The 25337-nt window shown below is 44.7% G+C and overlaps 1 protein-coding gene across 1 annotated transcript in view; it reads right to left on the reverse strand.

The window, feature by feature from the left end:
* LOC129703603 (lisH domain-containing protein ARMC9) overlaps positions 1–25337 on the reverse strand; it is an 82978-nt gene that overhangs the window by 50795 nt on the left and 6846 nt on the right. The window contains exons 2-5 of the mRNA XM_055646203.1: positions 24604–24688; positions 22363–22488; positions 16990–17161; positions 6912–7066 (exon numbers count right to left, since the gene is read on the reverse strand). Coding sequence (XP_055502178.1) covers positions 6912–7066; positions 16990–17161; positions 22363–22488; positions 24604–24654 — 504 coding nt within the window. The 5' untranslated portion in view covers positions 24655–24688. The remainder of the gene's footprint in view (positions 1–6911; positions 7067–16989; positions 17162–22362; positions 22489–24603; positions 24689–25337) is intronic.

Raw genomic sequence — 25337 nt, forward strand, 5'->3', positions numbered from 1 at the left:
TATGCTGAAGAGAATACTGAAGGGGACTAGCCCCCAAAGCATGCATAAGCTAAAGATGGCTGCAATACAAGCCTGGTATTGTATTGTATATCTTTATTGTCATTTCCTGAGTATTCACATACCCAGAGGAAACAAAAAAACGTTGCTCAACCAGTGTCCATTCAGTGTGCATTAAAAATAATAGAAATAAAAATACATATATCATGAACAAATTTAACACTCTACTAAACATTCAACAGGCGATCCGATCGGCAGCAGCACAACAGTGGCTCTGCTGCAGTGTGTCCAGGTTGGTGGTTGGTGCGCGATACTTTGGCAGGGGGCAAAGTCCATTTAGCAGTCTTATAGCCTGTGGGAAGAAGCTGAGAAGCATCCTGCTGGTTTTGCAGCTAATGCTCCTGTACCTCTTCCCAGATGGCAGGATGGAGAAAATGTCATGCGATGGGTGGTAGGGGCCTTTGATGATAGAGATGGCTCTGTTGATACATCTCTTCCTGTATATGTCCAGCAGGAAAGGGAGTGGAGCACCAATAATCCTGCTGGCGGTCTTCACAATCCTGTCTAGTTGGTGCCGTTCGTACGCCTTGCAGCTCCCGAACCAGGAAGTGATGCCGTAGGTCAATGTGCTCTCGATTGTCCCCCTATAAAAAGTCCGTAGGTGTGTAGTGGGGAGACCTGCTTTACGTAGTCTTCGGAGAGGGTGTAGTCGCTGCTGGGCTCTCTTGACCAGTGCTGTGGTGTTGGCCGTGGACGTCAGGTCATCAGACAGATGTAGTCCTAGGAACTTCACGCTGCTGACCCTTTCCACATCAGCTCCATCGATGTGCAGAGGTGTATGGTGTTGTTTCCCCGCCCTCCTGAAGTCAACCACCATCTCCTTAGTTTTTCCCACGTTAAGAATGAGGTTGTGGGATTTGCACCAACCTGTGAGCAGCTCCACCTCCATCCTGTACGCCGATTCATCATTGTCACTGATGAGACCCACCACTGTTGTGTCATCAGCGAACTTGTTGATGAAGTTGTTGTTGAGTCTAGCAGTACAGTCGTGTGTCAGCAGACTAAACAGCAGGGTGCTTAGGACACAGCCTTGGGGTGAGCCAGTGCTCATGGCTATGGTTTTTGATGTCCTACTGCCCACCCTGACTGTCTGCTGCCGTTGCGACAGAAAGTTCAGGACCCAGTTGCATGTGCCAGCATCAACCCCCAATAGCTCCAACTTCTCCACCAGCTGCTGTGGAATGATTGTATTAAAAGCAGAGCTGAGGTCTATGAAGAGGATCCTGGCATAAGTATTTTTCCGATGTGTGACAGTACGAGATTCAGTGTTGTTGAGACTGCGTCCTCTGTGGATCTTTGGCTCTGTTGGGTCTAGGTCGGCAGGTAGACTATTTTTGATGTGCTGCATGTCGCTCAAAACACTTCATTACAATGGGTGTTAGAGCCACTGGTCGAAAGATCAGGCTGGGTTTGGTTTCTCCATATGGCACCATTTCTTACGACACAATTACAGCATGGAAAACAGGCCATGTTAAAAAATCTGTGAAGACATCTTTCCCTTCATCCAGGAATGTTGTCCGGCCCTGCAGCTTTGCGTGGATTGACGCTGGCAAAGGTCTTTTTAACTCCGGCTGCGGACAGCCTGAGCAACTGGTCACTGGGAGATGGCAGTAGTGCACGTGTCTGGGTGCTGTTTTTAACCTCAAACCGTGCGTAGAACTCGTTCAGTTCATCTGGTAGAGAGGGGTCGTTTTGGCATATCCGCAGCGGGGGGGGGGGCTTGTAGTCAGTGATGGTATGAAATCCCTGCCACAAGCGACGTGTGTCTTTGTCATTTGCGAAGTGGCTATTAAGTTTTTGTCCATACAGCCTCTTCGCCAAGTCAATCACCTGATCTGAACCCAATTGAGCATGCCTTTTATATGCTGAAGAGAATACTGAAGGGGACTAGCCCCCAAAGCATGCATAAGCTAAAGATGGCTGCAATACAAGCCTGGTAGAGCATCACCAGAGAAGACACCCAGCAAAAAGGGGGGGGGGGGGGATACTACGTATAAACCCTGCTGTAATTTCTAAATGGTGAAACCAAAATTTGTAAAAATGCTCTTTATTAAAATCTGACAATGTGCACTTTAACCATGTGATTTTTTCTATTACAAATCTCAAATTGTGGAGTATAGAGGCAAATAAATACATGATGGGTCATTGTCCCAAACATTATGGAGGGCACTGTAATCAAGCAGAATGGCTCTTGTTCTATTTTGATAGTTTGCATTGATAATAGAACCACTTTCTCAGCTAGAAACATAATGTAAAATTCTGATGTGTACTTTAGCTTTTCACTTTTCTTGACAGTTTATTTTTGCCTGTTTTATTGTTTTCTCTAAGATCACCTCAACCTAACTAGACTGATCATGGTATCATCTTGAATCCTAAATATCATAAATAACATATTCAATAACTTTACATTCTATTGGAAATCTGTACTGAAAAGTACAGTGTGGTGCAATATTTACTCAGGAGTGCAATCCAGTGCCAACTACTGTCTCCCAGAAAACCTAACCTGAAAAACTTGGTTTAAATAATGGAATAATTGATACTCCTGCAGTGATGCAATCTATGAAAAAAGAAGTGGCAGGCCTGGTCCTGAAACCTTTGAGCTAAGGGGCCCAAGGGGACAAAAAACATTTATTCAATGTAAAAATAAACAATGCAGGAACTTACAAACTTTAGGTGGCGGCGCCTTGTGGCAGCAGCCACTGCGGTCCGTCTGTCTTTTCTTTTTTTTTTGCCCTGTTAGGTGTATGTTTTTTGGTTTTAGTTTTATTTTATTTTTAACTGTGTATATGTCGGGGGGTTGGGGGAAACTTTTTAATCTCTTCCCTGCACGGGGGACATGACCGTTTCGCTGTTGAGTCTCCGTTGTCGTTGGGGCCTAACATCGTGGAGATGGCGGCCTCCAACCGGAATCGACCTGGGGCTCCAGTCGCAGAGCCTGAGGACTCACCATCGCGGAGCTGGCCGACTTCGGAGCGCGGAGCGCTGTGGTGGAGCGCGGCCTACGACCCGACTTCGGAGCTCCGGAGACTCCGGCTGCAGGCCCTGTGGACGGTAACATCGAGAGCTCGCGGGTCCCTGGTGGGAGAACGCTTTTCGGAGCTCCCGCAATGGCAACTTCTCCCGTCCGAATCAAGGGGTTTAAATCGACCTGGAGCAGGGCCTTACATCGGCCGGCGCAGCTTAAACGGCCTTGGAACTTACCATCGCCCTCCGGGGGCTCTAACATCAAAAGCCTCGATCAGCTCGATGCAGTACTTTGACTGCTTGACTGAGGGAGAAGAAGAATAAAGAACAGAGCACAGGGAAGCGATAAGACTTTTGCCTTCCATCACAGTGTGGAGATGTTAGGAGATTCACTGTGATGGATGTTTGTGTGGAATTGTCAATTGCGTGTTTTGGTTTTCTTGCTGTTATGACTGCAGGAACGTAATCTTGTTTGAACGTTGTATGTTTAAATGACAATAAATGTCTGTCTGTCTATCAGAATAACAAGCGTTGTACCACACTAACAGCTGCAATAAAAATACGCTCATTTCTACAGCTCCTGTAACAATCTAAAAACTTTATAATTATTATATCTCTCTGAAGTGTAGTCTTTGCATTAACATATCAAATGTTCAGTGATCGCAAAGACAGCAAGCTCCTCCAAAACAACAATGTGATCATGACAAGATAATCTACTTTATTCACTGTTTACAACGCCAGGTGTCTGTAGTCAGAACTCCCAGGACTACTCCCCCTGCCTGTATGCCACCATGCTGCTGCCTCTGGTGGGCCCGTCCTGCATATGAGACGGACACAGCCTGCAAATGGAATTGTCTGTAAAGTAAGTTCAAGTTCAAGTTCAACTTTAGTTTATTCGTCACATACACATACAAGATGTGCAGTGAAATGAAAAGTGGTAATGCTTGCGGATTGTGCAAAAAAAACTACAAAACAGAATGGAACAGAATCACATATCACATATTACATATTTGTGGGAGGAAATAAAAGAAAAACACAGCAATTTAAAAAAGACACCACACAACAGAAAATTGACAATAGACAATAGGTGCAGGAGTAAGCCATTTGGCTCTTCGAGCTGGCACCACCATTCAATGTGATCATGGCTGCTATTTTTAAGAGCCCTATCTAGCTCTCTCTTGAAAGCATCCAGATAACCTGCCTCCATCGCCCTCTGAGGCAGAGAATTCCACAGACTCACCACTCTCTGTGAGAAAAAGTGTTTCCTCGTCTCCGTTCTAAATGGCTTACTCCTAATTCTTAAACTGTGGCCCCTGGTTCTGGACTCCCCCAACATCGGGAACATGTTTCCTGCTTCTAGTGTGTCCAAGCCCTTAACAATCTTATATGTTTCAATTAGATCCCCTCTCATCCTTCTAAACTCCAGAGTGTACAAACCCAGCTGCTCCATTCTCTCAGCATATGACAGTCCCGCCATCCTGGGAATTAACCTTGCAAGCCTATGCTGCACTCCCTCAATAGCAAGAATGTCCATCCTCAAATTAGGAGATCAAACTGCACACAATACTCCAGGTGTGGTCTCACTAGTGCTCTGTACAACTGCAGAAGGACCTCTTTGCTCCTATATTCGATTCCTCTTGTTATAAAGGCCAACATGCCTTTCGCTTTCTTCACTGCCTGCTGTGCCTGCATGCTTACTTTCATAGACTGATGTACAAGGACCCCCAGATCCCGTTGTACTTCCTCTTTTCCCAACTTGACGCCATTTAGATAGTAATCTGTCTTCCTGTTTTTGCTACCAAAGTGGATAACCTCACATTTATCTGCATTAAACTTCATCTGCCATGCATCTGCCCACTCCCCCAACCTGTCCAAGTCACCCTGCATTCTCATAGCATCCTCCTCACAGTTCACACTGCCACCCAGCTTTGTGTCATCTGCAAATTTGCTGATGTTACTTTGAATCCTTTCATCCAAATCATTGATGTATATTGTAAATATACGGTCGCAGCATCGAGCCTTGTGGTACCCCACTAGTCACTGCCTGCCATTCTGAAAGGGACCCGTTTATCCCTACTCTTTGTTTCCTGTCTGCCAACCACTTCTCTATCCATGTCAGCATTCTACCCCCAATACCATGTGCCCTAATTTTGCCCACTAATTTCCTATGTGGGACCTTATCAAATGCTTTCTGAAAGTCCAGGTACACTACACCCACTGGCTCTCCTTTGTCCATTTTCCCAGTTACATCTTCAAAAAATCCAGAAGATTAGTCAAGCATGATTTCCCCTTCGTAAATCCATGCTGACTCGGACTGATCCTGTTACTGCTATCCAAATGTCCGGCTATCTCATCTTTTATAATTGACTCCAGCATTTTCCCCACCACCGATGTCAGGCTAACTGGTCTATAATTCCCCGTTTTATCAGGAAGATTGTTTGTGAGCCCGTGGAGAAGCCAAGGCCGGAGCCCCACGGGTCGGAGCCTGCGGCCGGCCCCTGGGTCGACGAAGCCCGCTGCCGGGGCCTGGGTCGGTGCCACGGAGGCGTCCAGAGATACCCCTTAAGAATAAGGGATAGGCCTTTTAGAATAAGGGGTAGGCCATTTAGGACTGAGATGAAGAAAAACATTTTTACCCAAATAGTTGTGAATCTGTTGAATTCTCTGCCACAGAAACAATGGAGGCCAATTTACTGGATGTTTTCAAGAGGGAGTTAGATTTAACTCTTAGAGCTAAGGGAGTCAAGGGATATGGGGAAAATGCAGGAACGGGGGACTGCCTTTAGATGATCAGCCATGATCATATTGAATGGCGGTGGTAGCTCGAAGGGCCGAATGGCCTACTCCTGCATCTATATTTCTATGTTCTATGTTTCTATGCAGGGGGGAGAAACAAAGGAGGACCGGGCCTGGGGGTGCTGCCATGAGGGAGTGGGTGGAGGGGGAGGGGGGGGGGGGGGAGAACAAAGGGGCAGGGGTACTTTGTAAGTTTCTATGTGGTCACTATTTGCATACCCCGGGTGTGCAAGCAAAGAATTTCACTGTGGTTTGTCACATGTGACAATAAAGTATTCAGTCATTCATTCATCCATCTAGATGGATTTTTGTGGTCAAGAGTACGAAGGCTAATAATTGTTTTTCCAATACTGGAAATGAATGAACATAAATTTTTTAAATGCCACGGTGGGTTTTGAATTCAAGATTCACAACATAGGAAGCATAATTATGAAAACTGCTCATTTTCTTCAGGAGAGGATGCCAAAGACTAGCAGCACAATATGAAGAATAGGGCCATGATTAAAATGTATCCATCACTCATCACCGGCAATAATGAATAAATTAACATTTGGTCACCTCACTGCTGATTTTTGCTAATCATCCAATCATTCATTGTTAGTAAAGCACTCTGAGCTGTCCTGAGAAAATGAAATTACTGTTGAACTACAAGTACTTTCTTTCTTGTTCATTATCAGGCAATGTAAAGAATGGGAAAATATTATAAGGGAAGAGTCTATGTACATTTAAATTTTAAAATTCAATAGGTTTTGTTCTTCATACACAGAACACATTCATGATCTCAATTATCATGAAAATGGACACTGGTATATTCTCAGATTATTTCAATGGACCAGTAAAATGATACAACAATGATATCCAAAATTATTTAGAGAAGTTATTGAAAAAATGATTGTACTCTATGACACCAGATACATTATCTCACAGAAGTATCTCGAGGAGCGTAATGCTTTGTCAGGGTTTTCCACCTGTGGCTCCAATGGAAAAATGCCTCCTCTGTGAGATTTAACCCATCAGCTGAGGAATGCAAAGACAGTATTGCATATCTAAATGTCACATCAGCAAAGGACAACAGGACAAAGAGTAGCTCATACCTGAAACAGCTCCTTAAAAGAGGGGTGGATAGTGGGATTGGGGACAAACGGCAGTGCATAATAGGGCAGGAATTCTGTTGTTTGACTTAATGCTGCCCCTCTCGTTTCCAGGTACGTTTTGAAATGAGAGGTTCTTTCTTCCACATCATCTTTGCCATCTTTGCCCTGTTTTTAAGAGATAAAGTTCAATTAACCATGTTTCAATTTACACACTTTCTTTATTTAATTAATGCTCATGTTGCTTTTGAGGTGGTTAGAAAACTCCCATTTGATCAAACATTGCAATTAGATTTTTCTCTAAAAATGTCCCTTCTGATTTTCTTCTTTCACTGCTCAAGGTGAGATCAATGGGTTATTCCAAATCTGTAACCTACCACATGTTCTGAATGAACATATTTCACTTTTATTATATTTATAAACCATGTCCCAACATTTTTACGCATTGCATTAAAATTCTGATAAGAAGATTCAATCTAAAGTGAAGAAAGCTGTTGGCCTTCATAACAAGAGGATTTCAGTATAGGAGTAAAGAGGTTCTTCTACAATCTTCTACAGTTGTATAGGGCTCTGGTGAGACCACATCTGGAGTATTGTGTCCAGTTTTGGTCTCCTAATTTGAGGAAGGACATCCTTGTGATTGAGGAAGTGCAGCGTAGGTTCACGAGATTGATCCCTGGGATGGCGGGACTGTCATATGAGGAAAGATTGTAAAGACTAGGCTTGTATTCACTGGAGTTTACTAGGATGAGGGGGGATCTTATAGAAACATATAAAATTATAAAAGGACTGGACAAGGTAGATGCACGAATGTTCCCAATGTTGGGCGAGTCCAGAACCAGGGGCTATAGTCTTAGAATAAAGGGGAAGCCATTTAAGACTGAGGTGAGAAAAAACGTTCTCACCCATGGAGTTGTGAATTTGTGGAATTCCCTGCCACAGAGGGCAGTGGAGGTCAAGTCACTGGATGGTTTTAAGAGAGTTAGATACAGCTCTAGGGGCTAGTGGAATTAAGGGATATGGGGAGAAGGCAGGCACGAGTTATTGATTGGGGATGATCAGCCATGATCACAATGAATGGCGGTGCTGGCTCGAAGGGCTGAATGGTCTCCTCCTGCACTTGTTTTCTATGTTTCTATGTTTCTAAGTGAATGGTCTTTTAAATTTACCATTTTCTACCTTTCAGGAAAGAAAATACATGGATGAACTATGATGTCATATGACCACGTTAAGGGAAAATTTCAATGCATAAAATATGTAGTTGTGGGAAGAGAAGCAGAGTCAGCATTTCAGGTAGGAGAGACTTTATTAGAACTGAAAAGGAGAAAAATGAAGCTTGTAAAGCTGCACACATGAAGGATGTGTGGAGCGGTATGAAGAACATCACAAGCTACAAGACCAGTGGCCTGGGGAGGGAAAGTAATCAGGACTGGGTCAATGAGCTAGATTAGTAGATTTGATGGCCTCTGCCCACCCTCCCCCATGCTCCCCAACAGACTATCCCCCTCAATCACCCTGGTCCACTTCCTCTGTCTTTGTCGCACCTGACCATCAAGGCTGAGCAGGTGAGTAACAAGCTGAACAGACTCCGCTCAGGCAAGACCATGGGTCCCGATGGTGTCAGCTCGAGGGTACTCAAGACGTGTGCCAGCCAGTTGCGCGGAGTACTCCAGCATATCTTCATATCTTCCTGTGATGTGGAAGATATCCTGCCTGGTTCCTGTACCAAAGAGGACGCGTCCCAGCTCCTCCAATGACGGTGGTGCTGACTTCACGCACCATGAAGTCCCTGGAGAGGCTGGTGCTCACTCACCTGCGACCCCTGGTTAAACCCTACCTGGATTTAGTGGTGGACTTTAGGAGGAGAGGAACACCCTTGTCCCATCTCCATCAATGGTGTGGATGTGCAGTTTACGAGGGAGTACAAACAGCTTGGAGTGTGCCTGGACATTAAACTGGACTGGTCCAGGAATGCTGAGGCCCTGCACAAGAAGGGACAGAGCCGGCTCTATTTTTTGAGAAGGCTCCGCTCCTTCAACGTCGACAGTAAGATGCTGCAGATGTTCCAGCAATCAGTGGTGGCCAGTGCCATCTTCTTCACTGCTGTGTGCTGGGGCAGCAGGGCGAAGGCTGCAGACGCCAACAGGATTAACAAACTCATCAGGAAGGCTGGCTGCGTCCTGGGGGCAGAGTTGGATTCACGGGAGGTCGGTCTTGGAGGGGAGGATGCTCCTCAAACTGCGGAGCATCTTGGACAATACAGCTCACCCGTTCCATGTACACTGTCCAACCTGAGGAGCACCTTCAGCAACAGACTAGTTCCACCAAGATGCAGCACAGCACGCCTCAGGAGAACCTTCTTCCCTGTGGCTATCAAACTGTACAACTCCTCCCCCTTCTGTTGTGGGGACAGAGACTGACTCCCCTCCCCAATCTTTGCACATCCCCAATCCTTTCCACTCTTCACTTTAATTTCATATTTCATGTATCTTCTGTATTATGACTGTTGGCAGATCAATTTCTCTTCTGGGATAAGTAAAGTTCTATCGTATGGTATTGTATTGTAGAAGGTAGGGGAGATATGGTAAAAACTAATGACCATGTCAATAAATCGCTAACAAGGTTTACTGATACATAGATAGAAGTACGCAGACAAAGAAATGGGAGTTGCGAAATGCAGAGCAGAACAAACCCAGATGATCAGGCTGGGCACGTCCTCCACTCCCAGCGGGAAAATGATCAATCTTGGGCATGCTATTTCTTTAACATTAACAATCACCTAGGTCCCATAGAAATTATTACATCTCAAATATAAAATTTGTAAGTGTTGAGAGAATCTTGAAGTATAAGTTTCACCAGCAAAGAAATATACTTTGCCATTAAATTTGTAGTTGATGGCTTTTCAAGTATAGAGAATTTAACAAAAGATTCCACTATCATCATGCGTAGAAGCAAAGGTAAGAGAATTTACGGCAGTAGCGGTATATGAAACTATTCATTCTTTAGGGAATGGGGGTTCCCCTCTTCTATTATAGATGAGGCCCTCACCAGGGTCTCCACTATATCCCGCAGCTCCGCTCTCACTCCCCATCCCCCAACTCGTAACCGAGTCCCCCTTGTCCTCAACTTCCACCCTATCAGCCGTCACATACAATATATAATTCTCTGACATTTTCGCCATCTCCAACAGAATCCCATCACTGGCCTCATCTTCCCATCTCCTCCCCCTTCTGCTTTCCGCAGAGACCGTTCCTTCTGTCAACTCGTCCCTTCCCACCCAAACCACCCCATCCCCAGGTACTTTCCCTTGCAACCGCAGGAAATGCTACACTTGGCTCTTTGCCTCCCCCCTCGACTCCATCCAAGGACCCAAGTTGTCTTTGCAGATGAGGCAGAGGTTCACCTGCACCTCCTCCAACCTCATCTACTGCAACCGCTGTTCCAGGTGTCAATTTCTCTACATTGGCAAGACCAAGTGCAGGCTTGGCGATCGCTTCGCCCAACACCTCTGCTCAGTTTGCAATAACCAACCTGATCTCCCGGTGGCTCAGCACATCAACTCCCCCTCCCGAATCCTACCTTTCTGTCCTGGGCCTCCTCCATGGCCAGAGTGATGCCCAGCGCAAACTGGAGGAACAGCACCATCGGAAGTCCAGTGCAGGTAACACCAAAAGTGTGACATTCAAAAACAGTGCTATGACAAGACAAGTAGGCCGCTTTAGGGGCAGGTGGTTCGTTTGCAAACTGACAAAGGCCATGACTGTATCGGTGTCATTTCTGGAACAGCTTCTGAGCCACGATCATACAGGGCTCGAAATGAACAGTTGCCCAGGTGTCATTGACCACCCAAAGTGCCGCCGGGCAACCTAAACGCCGAGTCATTTTGCCCGGCTTGGCACTGCAGATACTGGTTTATACCGAAGATAGACACAAAGAACTGGAGTAACTCAGCGGGTCAGGCAGCATCTCTGGAGAAAAGGAACATGACTTTTCGTGTTGGCTACGGCTGTATTGCAGGGCAAAGATACGAGGTGTGGGGTGACGAAGGGTCGGAGCAAATGACGGGCCCCGCACAACAGCAGCAGCAGCAGCAGCAGCGGCCGTGACAGAGGCTCCATCTCCTCCTCCTCCCGCACCCTGCCTGCCCTGATAGCGGCTGTTGCCTTCCACTCTGTCAACGGCGCTTTCAAAACAAACCCTCCCACACGCCGAGGCCGGGAGGAGGGAGGGAGGGGGAGGCCTCCTTTCGCCATCAGAAGCAGCTGCACCAAAGATCCTATAGCTCTCCTCTCCATCCCGCACTGATCCCCATTCCCACCTCTATTCAGTCCTCACTGACATTCCCTGTGTTCCCCTACCCCTCTCCCCCCCCCCCCCCCCCCAATCTATTCATCCTGCACTGATCTCCCTATCTACCTCGCATTGATTTTCCTGCCACCCACCCATCCATTCTACACTGGTCCCCCAATTCACCCTGAACTTACCATCCTTCCCATCCATCCTGCACTTCTCCTCCATTCATCCTGTACTGATCCCCCCCCCCCCTCCCATTCATCCTGTACTGGTCCCCTCATTCATCCTATACTGATCCCCTCATTCATCCTATACTGATCCCCTCATTAATCTTGTACTGATCCCCCCCCCATCCCATTCATCCTCTACTGATCCCCTCATTCATCCTCTACTGATGCCCTCATTCATCCTATCCTGAACCCCTCATTCCTCCTGTAGTGATCCCTCATTCATCCTGTAGTGATCCCCATTCATCCTGCATCCCCTCCGATCCACACTGTACTGACCCCCCCCATTCATCCTGTACTGATCCTGATCCCCCCTTCATTCTGCGCTGATCCCCCTACCCCGTCCATCCTGTACTGATCCCCCTACCCCATCCATTCCGTCTGAAGAAGGGTCTCGACCTGAATCGTTGCCTACGCTCCATAGATGCTGCCTCACCCGGTGAGTTTCTCCAGCATTTTTGTCTACACCCATTCATCCTGTACTGAACCCCCCATTCAATACCACTGACACCGCCCGTGCTTTCCCCTCACAATTTTACATACTCCAGCCAACACGTACTACTTCACCTGCCACAATCCATCCATACCGCACCGATTACCTTCTCAACTCCCCCCCCCCCCACCTCCCCACCATCTATCCACCCGCACTGATTCACACCTCCCCCCCCTCCCTGACCTTATTGTGCTGGAAATGTCTTCAGAGCGAACATTGACTATGTTTGATAACGAAATCCTATCAAATGTGTTTTAATTCCCAATGTTATTTGTTTTAGTCCACAAAGATGGATTAATTAAATTGTGAACACGTGAAACATTAAAACAGCAATGTTCGATTATCACTGCTACCGTTGACACGTTATTACAGAATTCATTTTAACGGTAAATCAATGCTCTTAATATGGAGTATCAGTACTGTAGTTATTTAATAAGCAACATTCACAACTATGTTGGATTTATCCAAGTTTTACTTCTAAAGTCGGTCATATACATCATAAATTTGGTCAGGAAATATTTCAGTTGAAATATAACGTCAATTCTGAAGTGGGAATGATGGAAACAGCATTTATCAATTTTTTTTTTTTTAATCTGGTGCGTTCAAACTGGGTATCTTCATTGCTGTTCACAACACGTACATCTAATCTGAATGTCCGCTAATGTGGCGTTTTGACACCTTTAAACATAATACCAGAAGAACAATTGCTCCATTTATGTCCTTTGGCCATCTCCTGACAGTTAGAGTAATGTTTAACCAGTAAGTCATACAGTCGGTTTTAACAGCTATTATCATAAAATGCCATTAGAAATTTCCTTGTAACCTGTATATTTTGTTATGGATAAATTATGTGGGAAGTGAGAGTGTTTCTGTACCAATAGCAATAATGACCCATGCTATGGCCATGTCATGGTAACTTTCGGTCCTTCACAGAAAACATGCTTGCATCAATCTGTAGTGTGCATGCTTAAGCATATATGTTAACATGGTCCAGGATTTATTGACACAGGTTGATCATACGCTGAATAATCCAACCACATTTTTGTTTGGAAGTGGAAAGAACAAATAGAAATTGCATTCATTGCAATGTGTATAAAGAGTTGAGACACTGTATTATAATTTTCCTGCGTCATTGTGGTATATATCATGTCTTGATTGGTGAATGTTTAGTTTGTGACTTTATTTGAAGCAGAAATAATATGTGAATGCTTCATTGAGCATAATTCCAACTGGTACGCAATTCGTCCGAGCACATTATCGCACGCGTCATGCAAACCGTCTTAAATGACCACCTAAGCTGTCATTTGGCAACCTAAAAAGCTGCCAAGGTTGCCCAGCTGGCAACAGGGAAAAAAGGTTAAGTGAGAGCCCTGTCATATCTAGTTAGTGCCGATGGCGGCACCTACAGGCGTAACAGACAACATATCCTGCCTATGAATGAGCCGACTCCACAATAGACAATATACAGTAGATGCAGGAGTAGGCCATTCGACCGTTCGAGCCAGCACCACCATTCAACGTGATCATGGCTGATCATTCCCAATCAGTACCCTGTTCCTGCCTTCTCCCCATATCCCCTGACTGCATCATCCCTAAGAGCCCTATCTAGCTCTCTCTTGAAAGTATCCAGAGAACCGGCCTCCACCGCCTTCTGAGGCAGAGAATTCCACAGACTCACAACTCTCTGTGAGAAAAAATGTTTTCTCATCTCCATTCTAAATGGCTTACCCCTTATTCTTAAACTGTGGCCCCTGTTTCTGGACTCCCCCAACATCAGGAACATGTTTCCTGCCTCTAGCATGTCGAAATCCTTAACAATCTTATATGTTTCAATAAGATCCCCTCTCCTCCTTCTGAACTCCAGGATGTACAAGCCCAGCCGCTCCATTCTCTCAGCATATGACAGTCCCGCCATCCCGGGAATTAAGCTTGTAAACCCACGCTGCACTCCCTCAAATACCAAAAATGTCCTTCCTCAAATTAGGGGACCAAAACTGCACACAATACTCCAGGTGTGGTCTCAGTAGGGCCCTGTACAACTGCAGAAGGGCCTCTTTAATCCTATACTTGACTCCTCTTGTTATAAAGGCCAACATGCCATTGATTTTTTCACTGCCTGCTGTACCTGCATGCTTACTTTCATAGACTGATGAACTGGAGGAGCAGCACCTCATATTTCACTTGGGTAATTTACACCCCAGCGGTGTGAACATTGACCTCCAATTTCAGATAGTCCTTGCTTTTTCCCTCCTTCACCTCACCTTCCCAGCTCTCCCACAAGCCTACGATCTCCGCCTCTTCCTTTCTTTCCCCACCCCCCCACCTTCCCCCCATCAGTCTGAAGAAGGGTCTCGACCCAAAACGTCACCTATTTGTTCTCTCCACAGATGCTGCCACACCCGCTGAGTTTCTCCAGCATTTTTGTTTACCTTTCTGGGCCTGTCCCACCGGCAATTTTTCAGGCGACTGCCGACAGTCTCATGAAAAACCAGCAACTGGAACGGCGACTGTCAGAGTGGAACACGCACGTACACACATTGCTTCCTTCACCAGCCCGTTATGCAGACAGGAGAAAGGGCAAGCATGGGGAATGCTGTCTGAGTGAAATTCACAAGTTGCAAAGCCAAGGTGATATAGACACACACCGCGATGAACGGGAGGGTTGGCCTGGCGCTGTAATTAAGATGGTGAGAGCACAGTGTAAGGTAAGGCCTTTAAAAGAGGGGGGGAGAGGATGAGAAGGAATGGAGACAAAATTTAAGAAGCCAGAGATACACGGCTGTGAAGCACGGGGGACATTATCGGTTATCCTTGGTTCTGAAAAATACTAGTTACGTTTTTTTTCCCCAAACCTACGAGAACCTTCAATCTTCTGACAACCCACTAGGACCTCCTGGTGACCCACCTACGGCATGAGAGTTCTCACTACTCAACATGTTGAAAAATGTGCGGCGACCAGAATTAGGCCGTGACTAGTTCCCAGAATGTGGGAACTCCTTGCGACCATGAAGGCGACTCCCCGGCAACCACCCGCAAACATGTGGCGACTGCATTGTCTCCTGCAGTCGCCTAAGTGGGACAGGCCCATGAAAGGTATGATGAAGGTGGGACAGCACCATCTGCTGGATGCAATGTTTAACAACATACCACTAGGTAGACAAATCAGCACACTAGACACAAGAAAACGCAGTTACTTCAACAGAATGCACTGTTTACAATGAAAAATCTACTTGTTTTTGTATTATAGATATGTGCCCCTTGTAGATCATGTTATGAGTCATACTTTGTAGCTACACCCACTAGCTTAACAGAAAGCTTCTCAGCCCTTTCTCCCTCAGTCTTGAGTTACGTATTAAGATGAAGTTACCTATGCTGTAACGCAAATAAAGTATTTGGATCTTCATCACTGTGTGTGTGACCTAAGTTATACCAACAGCAGAAGCTCGACACCCCTCATGTATACACAAAATAGTAACTACCAACCATGCCTATGGCCCACACACAAATATAGAGCGATACATCATGGAAATAAGATGTGGATAAATATTTGTCAATTTTGAACTGGTAATTTAAGGGATGCTGCAAAGCTCGGTGCTGGAATCCCAGTTAATTACATTATATATAGATAAACGATTTAGACAAGCAAATTAAATGTAACATCTCCAAGTTTGCGGCTGACACAAAGCTGAGTTATAGCGTGTGCTACGAGGAGGATGCTATGAGGCTGCAGGGTTATTTGGATAGGTTGGGTGAGTGGGTAGATGCATGGCAGATGCAGTTTAATGTGGATAAATGAGAGGTTATCCACTTTGGTGGCAAGAACAGGAAGGCAGATTATTATCTGAATGGTCATATTAGGAAAAGGGGAGGTGCAACGAGACATGGGTGTGCCTATGCATCAGTCACTGAAAGTAAGCATGCAGGTACAGCAGGCAGTGAAGAAAGCTAATGGTATGTTGGCCTTCAATGCAAGAGGATTTGAGTTTAGGAGCAAGGAGGTCTGACTGCAGTTGTACTGGTGAGACCGCAGCTGGTGTATTATGTGCAATTTTGGTCTCCTAATTTGAGGAAGGACATTATTGCTATTGAGGGAGTGCAGTGGAGGTTCACCAGGTTAATTCCCGGGATGGCGGGACTGACATATGATGAAAGAATGAGTCGACTGGCCTTGTAGTCACTGGAATTTAGAAGGATGAGAGGATATCTTATAGAAACATATAAAATTCTTACTGGATTGGACAGGCTAGATGCAGGAAAAATGTCCCTGATGTTGGGGGAGTTCAAAACCAGGGGTCACAGTTTAAGAATAAGGGGTAGGCCATCTGAGATGAGGAAAAACATCTTCACCCAGAGAGTTGTGAATCTGTGGAATTCTCTGCCACTGATGGCGGTGGAGGCCAATTCACTGGATGTTTTCAAGATAGAGCTAGATTTAGCTCTGAGGGCTAAAGGAATCAAGGGATATGGGGGGGAAAAGCAGGAACGGGGTACTGATTTTACTTGATCAGCCATGATCATATTGAATGTCGGTGCTTGCTCGAAGGGCCGAATGGCCTACTCCTGGACCTATTTTTTCCTATGTTTCTATGTTTTCTAGTACATTTTAAATTGATGATATAAGTATATCTGTGTTTAGAAAACTTGTTCAACTTGGCAGTTACTCCTCTATATTTTCCCAATATTAAACACTCGAACGGTAAGGACAGCACAGATTTGATACCTCCTTTACATCCTATAAATACCGTTTAACTCAAGCATTAAGCAGAGTGAATTAATAGCAAGAAGAAAACTTTAATCCATAACTTTATAGTTGCAATAATTTTTATATATGCTGCCAAAAAGCAACTGTTCAACAACTAACCCAGTAAATATTGGAAAAAACAGTCTAATAAAAAGTTTGAATCAAAAAATATAGCTACAAGACCAATGTTTTAAATTAATATTTTTGATTATATACATTAGCAGAAGAAAGATACAAATATTTATGTACAAAATTCACCAAATTTAGTAATAATTTATTTGTCATCTGAAAATGTTAAAATGAACTTCACTGTTTATATTTAACTTACAAGTTTTCCTCCAGCATTCTTCAAAGGATAGATGGCAAAATGAACATGAAGGTTAAACTCCAGTTTCTGAAGCACTTGATCATTTTCTCGAACATGAGGTGAAATGTGCTGCTCCCAAAGTTTGAAGAATGCCCTTCTATTTCCATCATCAAATGCTTCAAATAAATCTTTCTGTTGAAATATGGGAAAACAAAACATTTTCATCTGCTGTTTAAAAAATATTGCGGTATTCTGAAAATAATCCGTTTCAAAAGAAGCAGAAATAAGGAACTGCATATGTTGGTTTACAAAAAAGGTGCCGGAGTAACTCAGGGGTTCAGGTTGGGACACTTCAGTCTCATGAAGAGTCCTGATCCAAAATGTCACAGATCCATGATCACTGTGACTCACTGAGTAACTCCAGCACTTTGTGTCTGTTTCAAAAGAAGTTGATTCATTCTTGGGGTTTGGAGTTCCTTGTTATCACTTAGGTTATTTGTCATTATTTTCAAGATATATTTGGATTTGGATTCAATTTATTGTCATTGTCTTCAATTAAGAGACAACAAAATGCTATTTTTCTTAGTCATACAAATAAAAAACACACAAAAACACAGAACATAGTAGTCCACAACACAAACATCCCCACAACGGCACCAAAGTTCCCCGCTGTGAGGGAAGGAACCAAAGTCCAGTCAACCTTGTCGCTTTAATCTCCCCAATGTTCACCCATGATCGTGGCCTCCCAAGCCCTCCGCAGTTCCCGCTACGGACGGTCCGATATTCAGGCCCTCTCGACGGGATGACGGAACTCCGACGTCGAACGATAGAACATCCTCAGCTGCTTGGACCTCTGAATCGGCCACTTCCTACCAGAGTCGGTGACTCCCGAAGTCCACAGGCCGCGCTGGCAGAGATTCACGCTGGTGCCCCCGGCAAAGGGTCCCAGAAGTCCGCGATATTAGTCAGCGCCACCCGCATTGGAAGTGGTGGCGCTGTTAACAGCTGCGGCTCGTCTGCAGTCCATCTGTCTTCTTTTTTCTGTTGGTTTTTTTTGTCTTGTTTTGGTTAAGTTTTAGTTTGTTGGGTTGTGTTAGAGGGGGGGGGGGGGGTGAAACATGTTCCCTTTCTCTTCCTTCGGGGGAATGCGACTTTTTCGTGTCGTATCCCCCTTCTCTGCCTCCGTCTGCGCTGAGGCCTAATGGCGGAGCTGACGGCCTCCAGCCTGTGACTGACCCCGAGGCTCCAGAGGCAGAGCCAGCCAGGACTCACCAACGAGAGGCTGGCCATCTTCGGGGCTGAGGCAGCGGTGGCCCGACCTGCTGGTGCGGCGTTCTGGCTTTCGGCGGCGGCCTGGAGCTGATGCAGCGGGGCTCGGAGCTGAGACTGCGGGATCCGGAGCTGGGGCAGCGGCCCGGAGCTGGAGCGGCGGCCCGGAGTGGAGACTGCGGGGCCCGGAGCTGGGGGCAGCGGCCCGGAGCGGAGACTGCGGGACCCGGAGCTGGGGCGGCGGCCCGGAGCGGAGACTGCGGGACCCGGAGCTGGGGCGGCGGCCCGGAGCGGAGACTGCGGGACCCGGAGCTGGGGCGGGCGGCCTGGAGCTGGGGCGGCTGCCGGGAGCTGATGCTGCGGCGGGCCGACTCGGAATGGAGACAGCGTTCCGGCTTTCGGCGGCGGCGACATCACCACGGAGGTCCGCTGGACTGGAGAGCGGCATCTCCGGCCTGGATCGATCGCCTCAGCGCAGAGGGAGAACAAGGAGGGAAGAGACGGAGACTAAGACTTTGCCTCCATCACAGTGAGGATGTGCTTGGTGAACTCACTGTGGTGGATGTTTAATTTGTGTTTATTGTATGTTTTGTTTTTATTGGTTCTGTGTATGACTGCAGGCAACATAATTTCGTTCAGACCGAAAGGTCTGAATGACAATAAAGGAATCTAATCTAATCTAATTGGGAGCTCCGCGAACCACAGCTTCGCGATGTCGATACAGCAGGCCCAACGCACCGGAGCTTCAAATGGCGATCCCAGGTAAGGCATCGCCCGTTCCGCGATGTATCCAGCACTGCATCACCGCTGCTGAAGCTCTGATCTGGTCCACGACAGGAAAGGCAGCGCCAATCCAGCTGGTAGGCCGCGAGGAGGGGGACGACGACAACGCGACTCGGATAATAGTCGCATCCTCGCCAGGAAGTGACTGAAGGACGGATTCCCCCTTACCATACCCCCTTCCCCCACATAAAACACAAAAAAACCTAAAGACCATACTTCAAACATAACAAAAAATAAATAAGATACCAGACTGAAGGCGGAGGCAGCCAGCAACAGCGCCACCAGATGTCATGTAACTGGCTAAACCAATAATCATTAACAATGTCTAATTGATCTTGAGAAGGTGTTGCTGAGCTACTTTCTTCAACTGCTGTCATTGTCCTGGCAAAAGCATTGAAATAATCTTGTTAATAGTGAGTTCTAAAATTTAAACCCACTGATAATGGAACAGGGATGATTTATTTCCGAAAGACAACATTGCGCATGAATTGTGGGGAACCATAAAGACGTAGGATTCTCATATGCTTATTGCCATGTCCTTTTTGTTGGTTGCACAGAGGACTTTTGGCAATAATATTGGGGGATTACGGCATTGATTTAATATGTTATCTGAGTTTACAGGCCTATTATACCGCTGCAAGTGACAAGAATTTTGTGGTACTGTTTTCCGTGCAAATAACAATTCAACACCCTTGTCTTGGATTTTTTTTAGATAGCATCGAAGTATCTTCAGCAGAGAGGGTGCTCCAGAGGGGAGGTGCCCCATGGGGAGGTGAAATTGATTAAAATAAAACTGGCGATCAAACTTAAAATCAAAAAAGATGAAATAGCCAAACATTTTGATAACAGTAACAGGACTTGCAGGTCCGAGTCAGCATGGATTTACGAAGGTGAAATCATGGTTGACTAATCTTCTGGAATTTTATGAAGATTTAACTAGGAAAATGGACAAGGGAGAGCCAGTGGATGTAATGTACCTGGACTTTCAGAAAGCATTTGATAAGGTCCCACATAGGAGATTAGTGGGCAAAATTAGTGCACATGGTATTGGGGGTAGAGTGCTGAGATGGATAGAGAAGACATGAAACAAAGAGAAAGGATTAACGGGTCCCTTTCAAAATGGCAGGCAGTGATTAGTGGGGTACCGCAAGGCTCGGTTCAGGGACTGCAGCTATTTACAATATACATCAATGAATTGGATGAAGGGATTCAAAGTAACATTAGCAAATTTGCAGATGACACAAAGCTGGGTGACAGTGTGAACTGTGAGGAGGATGCTGTGAGAGTGCAGGGTGACTTGGACAGGATGGGGAAGTGGGCAGATGCATGGCAGATGAAGTTTAATGCGGATAAATGTGAGGTTATCCACTTTGGTAGCAAAAACAGGAAGGCAGATTATTATCCAAATGGCGTCAAGTTGGGAAAAGGGGAAGTACAACGGGATCTGGGGGTCCTTGTACATCAGTCTATGAAAGTAAGCATGAAGGTACAGCAGGAAGTGAAGAAAGCGAATGGCATGTTGGCCTTTATGACAAGAGGAATCGAATATAGGAGCAAAGAGGTCCTTCTGCAGTTGTACAGAACCCTAGTGAGACCACACCTGGAGTATTGTGTACAGTTTTGGTCCCCTAATTTGCGGAAGGAGTTTCTTGTTAATGAGGGAGTGCAGCGTAGGTTTACAAGGTTAATTACTGAGATGGCGGGACTGTCATACGCTGAGAGAAAGGAGCAGCTGGGTTTGTACACTCTGGAGTTTAGAAGGATGAGAGGGCATCTCATTGAAACATGTAAGATTGTTAAGGGTTTGGACACGCTAGAGACAGGAAACATGTTCCCGATGTTGGGGGAGTCCAGAACTAGGAGCCACAGTTTAAGAATAAGGAGTAAATCATTTAGAACGGAGACGAGGAAACACTTTTTCTCAGAGAGTGGTGAGTCTGTGGAATTCTCTGCCTCAGAGGACGGCGGAGGCGGGTTCTCTGGATGCTTTCAAGAGAGAGCTAGATAGGGCTCTTAAAAATAGCGGAGTCAGGGGATATGGGGAGAAGGCAGAAACGGGGTACTGATTGGGGATGATCAGCCATGATCACATTGAATGGCGGTGCTGGCTCGATGGGCCGAATGGCCTACTCCTTCACCTATTGTCTATTGACTGCTTTGTCATGGATGTTGACAAGCAGACGTGGAGAAGAGTCCATCACATTCCTGGATTCTGCCTGATAGATGATCGGAATGTTGTGAGAAGTCCGGAGGTAAATGACTTGTTGCTGAATGCCCCGTCTATGATCAATGTTGTATTTACATTTCTGATCATTTGAGATTTATGGCTTTTATCACGTAAACAGCCAGGTAGTAGATCCAATAGATTCTAGAGGTGACATATAGAGTTTAGTCAAATGAGAGGTGATCTCATTGAAACATTAAGAATTCTGGAGTGTTTTACAGGGTGGATAACCATATAACCATATAACAATTTACAGCACGGAAACAGGCCATCTCGGCCCTACAAGTCCGTGCCGAACAACTTTTTTTCCCTTAGTCCCACCTGTCTGCACTCATACCATAACCCTCCATTCCCTCCTCATCCATATGCCTATCTAATTTATTTTTAAATTATATCAATGAACCTGCCTCCACCACTTCCACTGGAAGCTCATTCCACACCGCTACCACTCTCTGAGTAAAGAAGTTCCCCCTCATATTACACCTAAACTTCTGTCCCTTAATTCTGAAGTCATGTCCTCTTGTTTGAATCTTCCCTATTCTCAAAGGGAAAAGCTTGTCCACATCAACTCTGTCTATCCCTCTCATCATTTTAAAGACCTCTATCAAGTCCCCCCTTAACCTTCTGCGCTCCAGAGAATAAAGACCTAACTTATTCATATGGGAAGGATGTTTCCCTTAACGGAAACACTATGGGTCACAATTTCATAATAAGGAAAAGCTCATTTAAAACCAAAATGAGGATAAATCCTTCACGCAAATCCTTGGGATTCTCTCTCGCAGAATGCTGCGCGGCCTACTCATTGATTTCAGCCAAAGCTCAGATCAATAAATCTTGGACATGAGACCTATCAAGGAATTTGAGGCAATAGGACAAAAAAATGGTGTCGATTTAGATCCATGATTTTTATGAATGGCAGCTCAGACATGACAAGCCCAATGGGCAATTTCTGCTCCTCCACCTTGTTCTTAGCTTTAGTTACATAAAACAAATCTTCACAATCTATCACAATGTAGCTAACCCAAACATTCTTAAGTATACTTTCAGAATGTAGTAATTAATTGGAGTCCAGGTTAATTAAAAAATCTCATTTGATGGTGCAAAGAACAAACTTTACCTGAATGTGCAAACTCTTAAAATTTTGGCCAGCGCTCACTGGTGCTTTTGGGATTGTCTTTCCCTTGTTTTTGCATTCCTTATCAAAGATATTCACAGTTTCTTCAAAAGCTGCAAACCTTAAATACTGAGTGAGAAACACAAACAGTTTAAGGTTTTGTTTTTATTAAACAATAAATGTCACATTCCAGTCTCATTTACATTTTACATTGGGAAAGATATGATGAAAAGTAAATGTCATTATTAGTGACAGCAATGAAGACAAAGCTATCTCCGGTTCCAAATAACCCTTGTGGCTAAGGGGATCAGGGGGTATGGAGAGAAGGCAGGTACGGGATACTGAGTTGGATGATCAGCCATGATCATATTGAATGGCGGTGCAGGCTCGAAGGGCCGAATGGCCTACTCCTGCACCTAATTTCTATGTTTCTATGTTTCTATAACAAATATGATTTTAATTAACCATTCACTTGTGATTTAGTACATCAACTATTATCTCAATTCACAATAAACAAGGGTCATAATTTTCTGTGGTGGGACATTTGCCATTATTTTTATTATATGATTGCCTTTCTACACTTAACTTCCTTCATAGTTGATGCGAGCAAGTTGGTAAGATCACAAGAAGTAAAATCAATTATCTCCATAGTCACACAGCACGGAAACGGGCACTTTGGCCCAACTTGTCCAAGCTGACCAAAATATTCCATCTGAAATACTCTCATTTGCCCATATTTTGCCATTCTTTTCCTATATACCTGTCCAACTGTCTTTTAAATGCTGTTATTCATTGTAACTGCCTCAACTACTTTCACTGGCAGCTCGTTCCATAAACTCATCAACCTCTGTGTGAAAAATGTTGCTCCTCAAATTTCTATTAAATCTCACCCTATTGTCAGTGACCTGGATAAATAATTAAATTTAAGGATTACAGAGAAACATAGAAAATAGGTGCCGGAGTATGCCATTCAGCCCTTCAAGCCAGCACCGACATTCAATAGACAGTAGACAATAGGTGCAGGAGTAGGTCATTCGGCCTTTCGATTCAATGTGATCATGGCTGATCATCCCCAATCAGTACCCCGTTCCTGCCTTCTCCCCATATCCCCTGACTCCGCTATTTTTAAGAGCCCTATCTAGCTCTCTCTTGAAAGCAAATGAGAACCTGCCTCCACCGCCCTCTGAGGCAGAGAATTCCACAGACTCACCACTCTCTGTGAGAAAAAGTGTTTCCTCGTCTCCGTTCTAAATGGCTTACTCCTTATTCTTAAACTGTGGCCCCTGGTTCTGGACTCCCCCAACTTCTTAAACATCAGGAACATGTTTCCTGTCTCTAGGGTGTCCAAACCCTTAACAATCTTATATGTTTCAATGAGATCCCCTCTCATCCTTCTAAACTCCAGAGTGTACAAGCCCAGCTGCTCCCTTCTCTCAGCATATGACAGTCACGCCATCCCGGGAATTAACCTTGTAAACCTACGCTGCACCCCCTCAATAGCAAGAATGTCCTTCCTTAAATTCAATATGATCATGGCTGATCATCCACAATCAGTACCCTGTTCCTGCTTTCTCCCCATATCCCTTGATTCCTTTAGCCCTAAGAGCTAAATCTAACTGTCTAGAAAACATTAAGTGAATCGGCCTCCACTGCCTTCTGTGGCAGATAATCCCATATATTCACAACTCTGGGTGAAAACGTTTTTCCTCATCTCAGTCCTAAATGACCTACCCCTTATTCTTAAACTGTGACCCTTGGTTCTGGACTCTCCCAACATCGGGAACATTTTTATTGCAAATTGTGAAATTAAAGTGTAAATACTGAAAAATATAAATTAAGATGCATGAATTCCATTCAAAATTTGGGGCAGAAAATAATTATGATGGAACAGGAGTAAAAATGAGACAGGAAAAGGAGTCAAAATGGAAACATGGTTATTTTAATTTAAATATCACATTTTAAAGATTTGAAATCTGTGGAAATGATAGTCCATGCTGTTTTAGTTAATTTTCCGGAGACAAAGAAGTTGTCCATCTGTAATTACACCCATTCAAGGGAATTCCACTGACATGGACAAGATTTAACTTTCTGCGACGTTTACTTCAAATCTACAATCAAAAAGACAATTTTGCACAATTCAATGTATTTCAATAGTGGTACAGACTGCACAAATTTGGACAACTGTCTGCATTTAGTTTGGAAATCCCTTAACATACACAAATGGCAATACCTTTTCCAACCTACCTCCTTTATCAAACCATTCAGTTCAGCTTCATACGTCAAGTTGTCCCCCATGGTCCATAAATTGTAATTTCACCTCATAGCCAATCTATATTAAAAAAAAATTAAAGTATAAGGTCATGAAATATATTTGGCAGAGATTTTATAAGAAAAGTGAGAACAAAAGAGTAATTAGGGAGAGAATAGGTTCCATTAAAGACCTGTGTGCACATGTTTATGTGGAGCCACAGGAGATGGATGAACTCTTTAATGAACACTTCTCATGTTTTCACTGTGGAGAAGCTTGTTGAAGCTAGGGAAGTCAGGGAAGAGAATAGCTATCTCTCAAAACATATTGACATTACAAAAGAGGAGTTGGCAGAATGGAGGTACATAAAGAAAGATTAACCCCCAGAGTCTGACCATGTGTCCCTACAACATTGTGAGAAATTGCTGTTCCCAGACAGAGTCTTTGGCATCATTTTTTTCACAGGTGAGGTACAATGGAAAGGATACTTAGAGATAATATAATATATATAAGCATCTGGATAAACAGGGTCTGATTAGGAACAGTCAACATGGATTTGTGCCTGGAAGGTCATGTTTGACTAATCTTCTTGATTTTTTGAAGAGGTTACTAGGGAAATTGATAAGGGTAAAGCAGTGGATGTTGTATATATGGACTTCAGTAAGGCCTTTAACAAGGTTCCTCATGGAAGGTTGGTTAAGAAGGTTCAATTGTTGGGTATTAATGGTGG

This window comes from Leucoraja erinacea, chromosome 14 (assembly GCF_028641065.1).
Source record: "Leucoraja erinacea ecotype New England chromosome 14, Leri_hhj_1, whole genome shotgun sequence".
NCBI lineage: Eukaryota > Metazoa > Chordata > Chondrichthyes > Rajiformes > Rajidae > Leucoraja > Leucoraja erinaceus.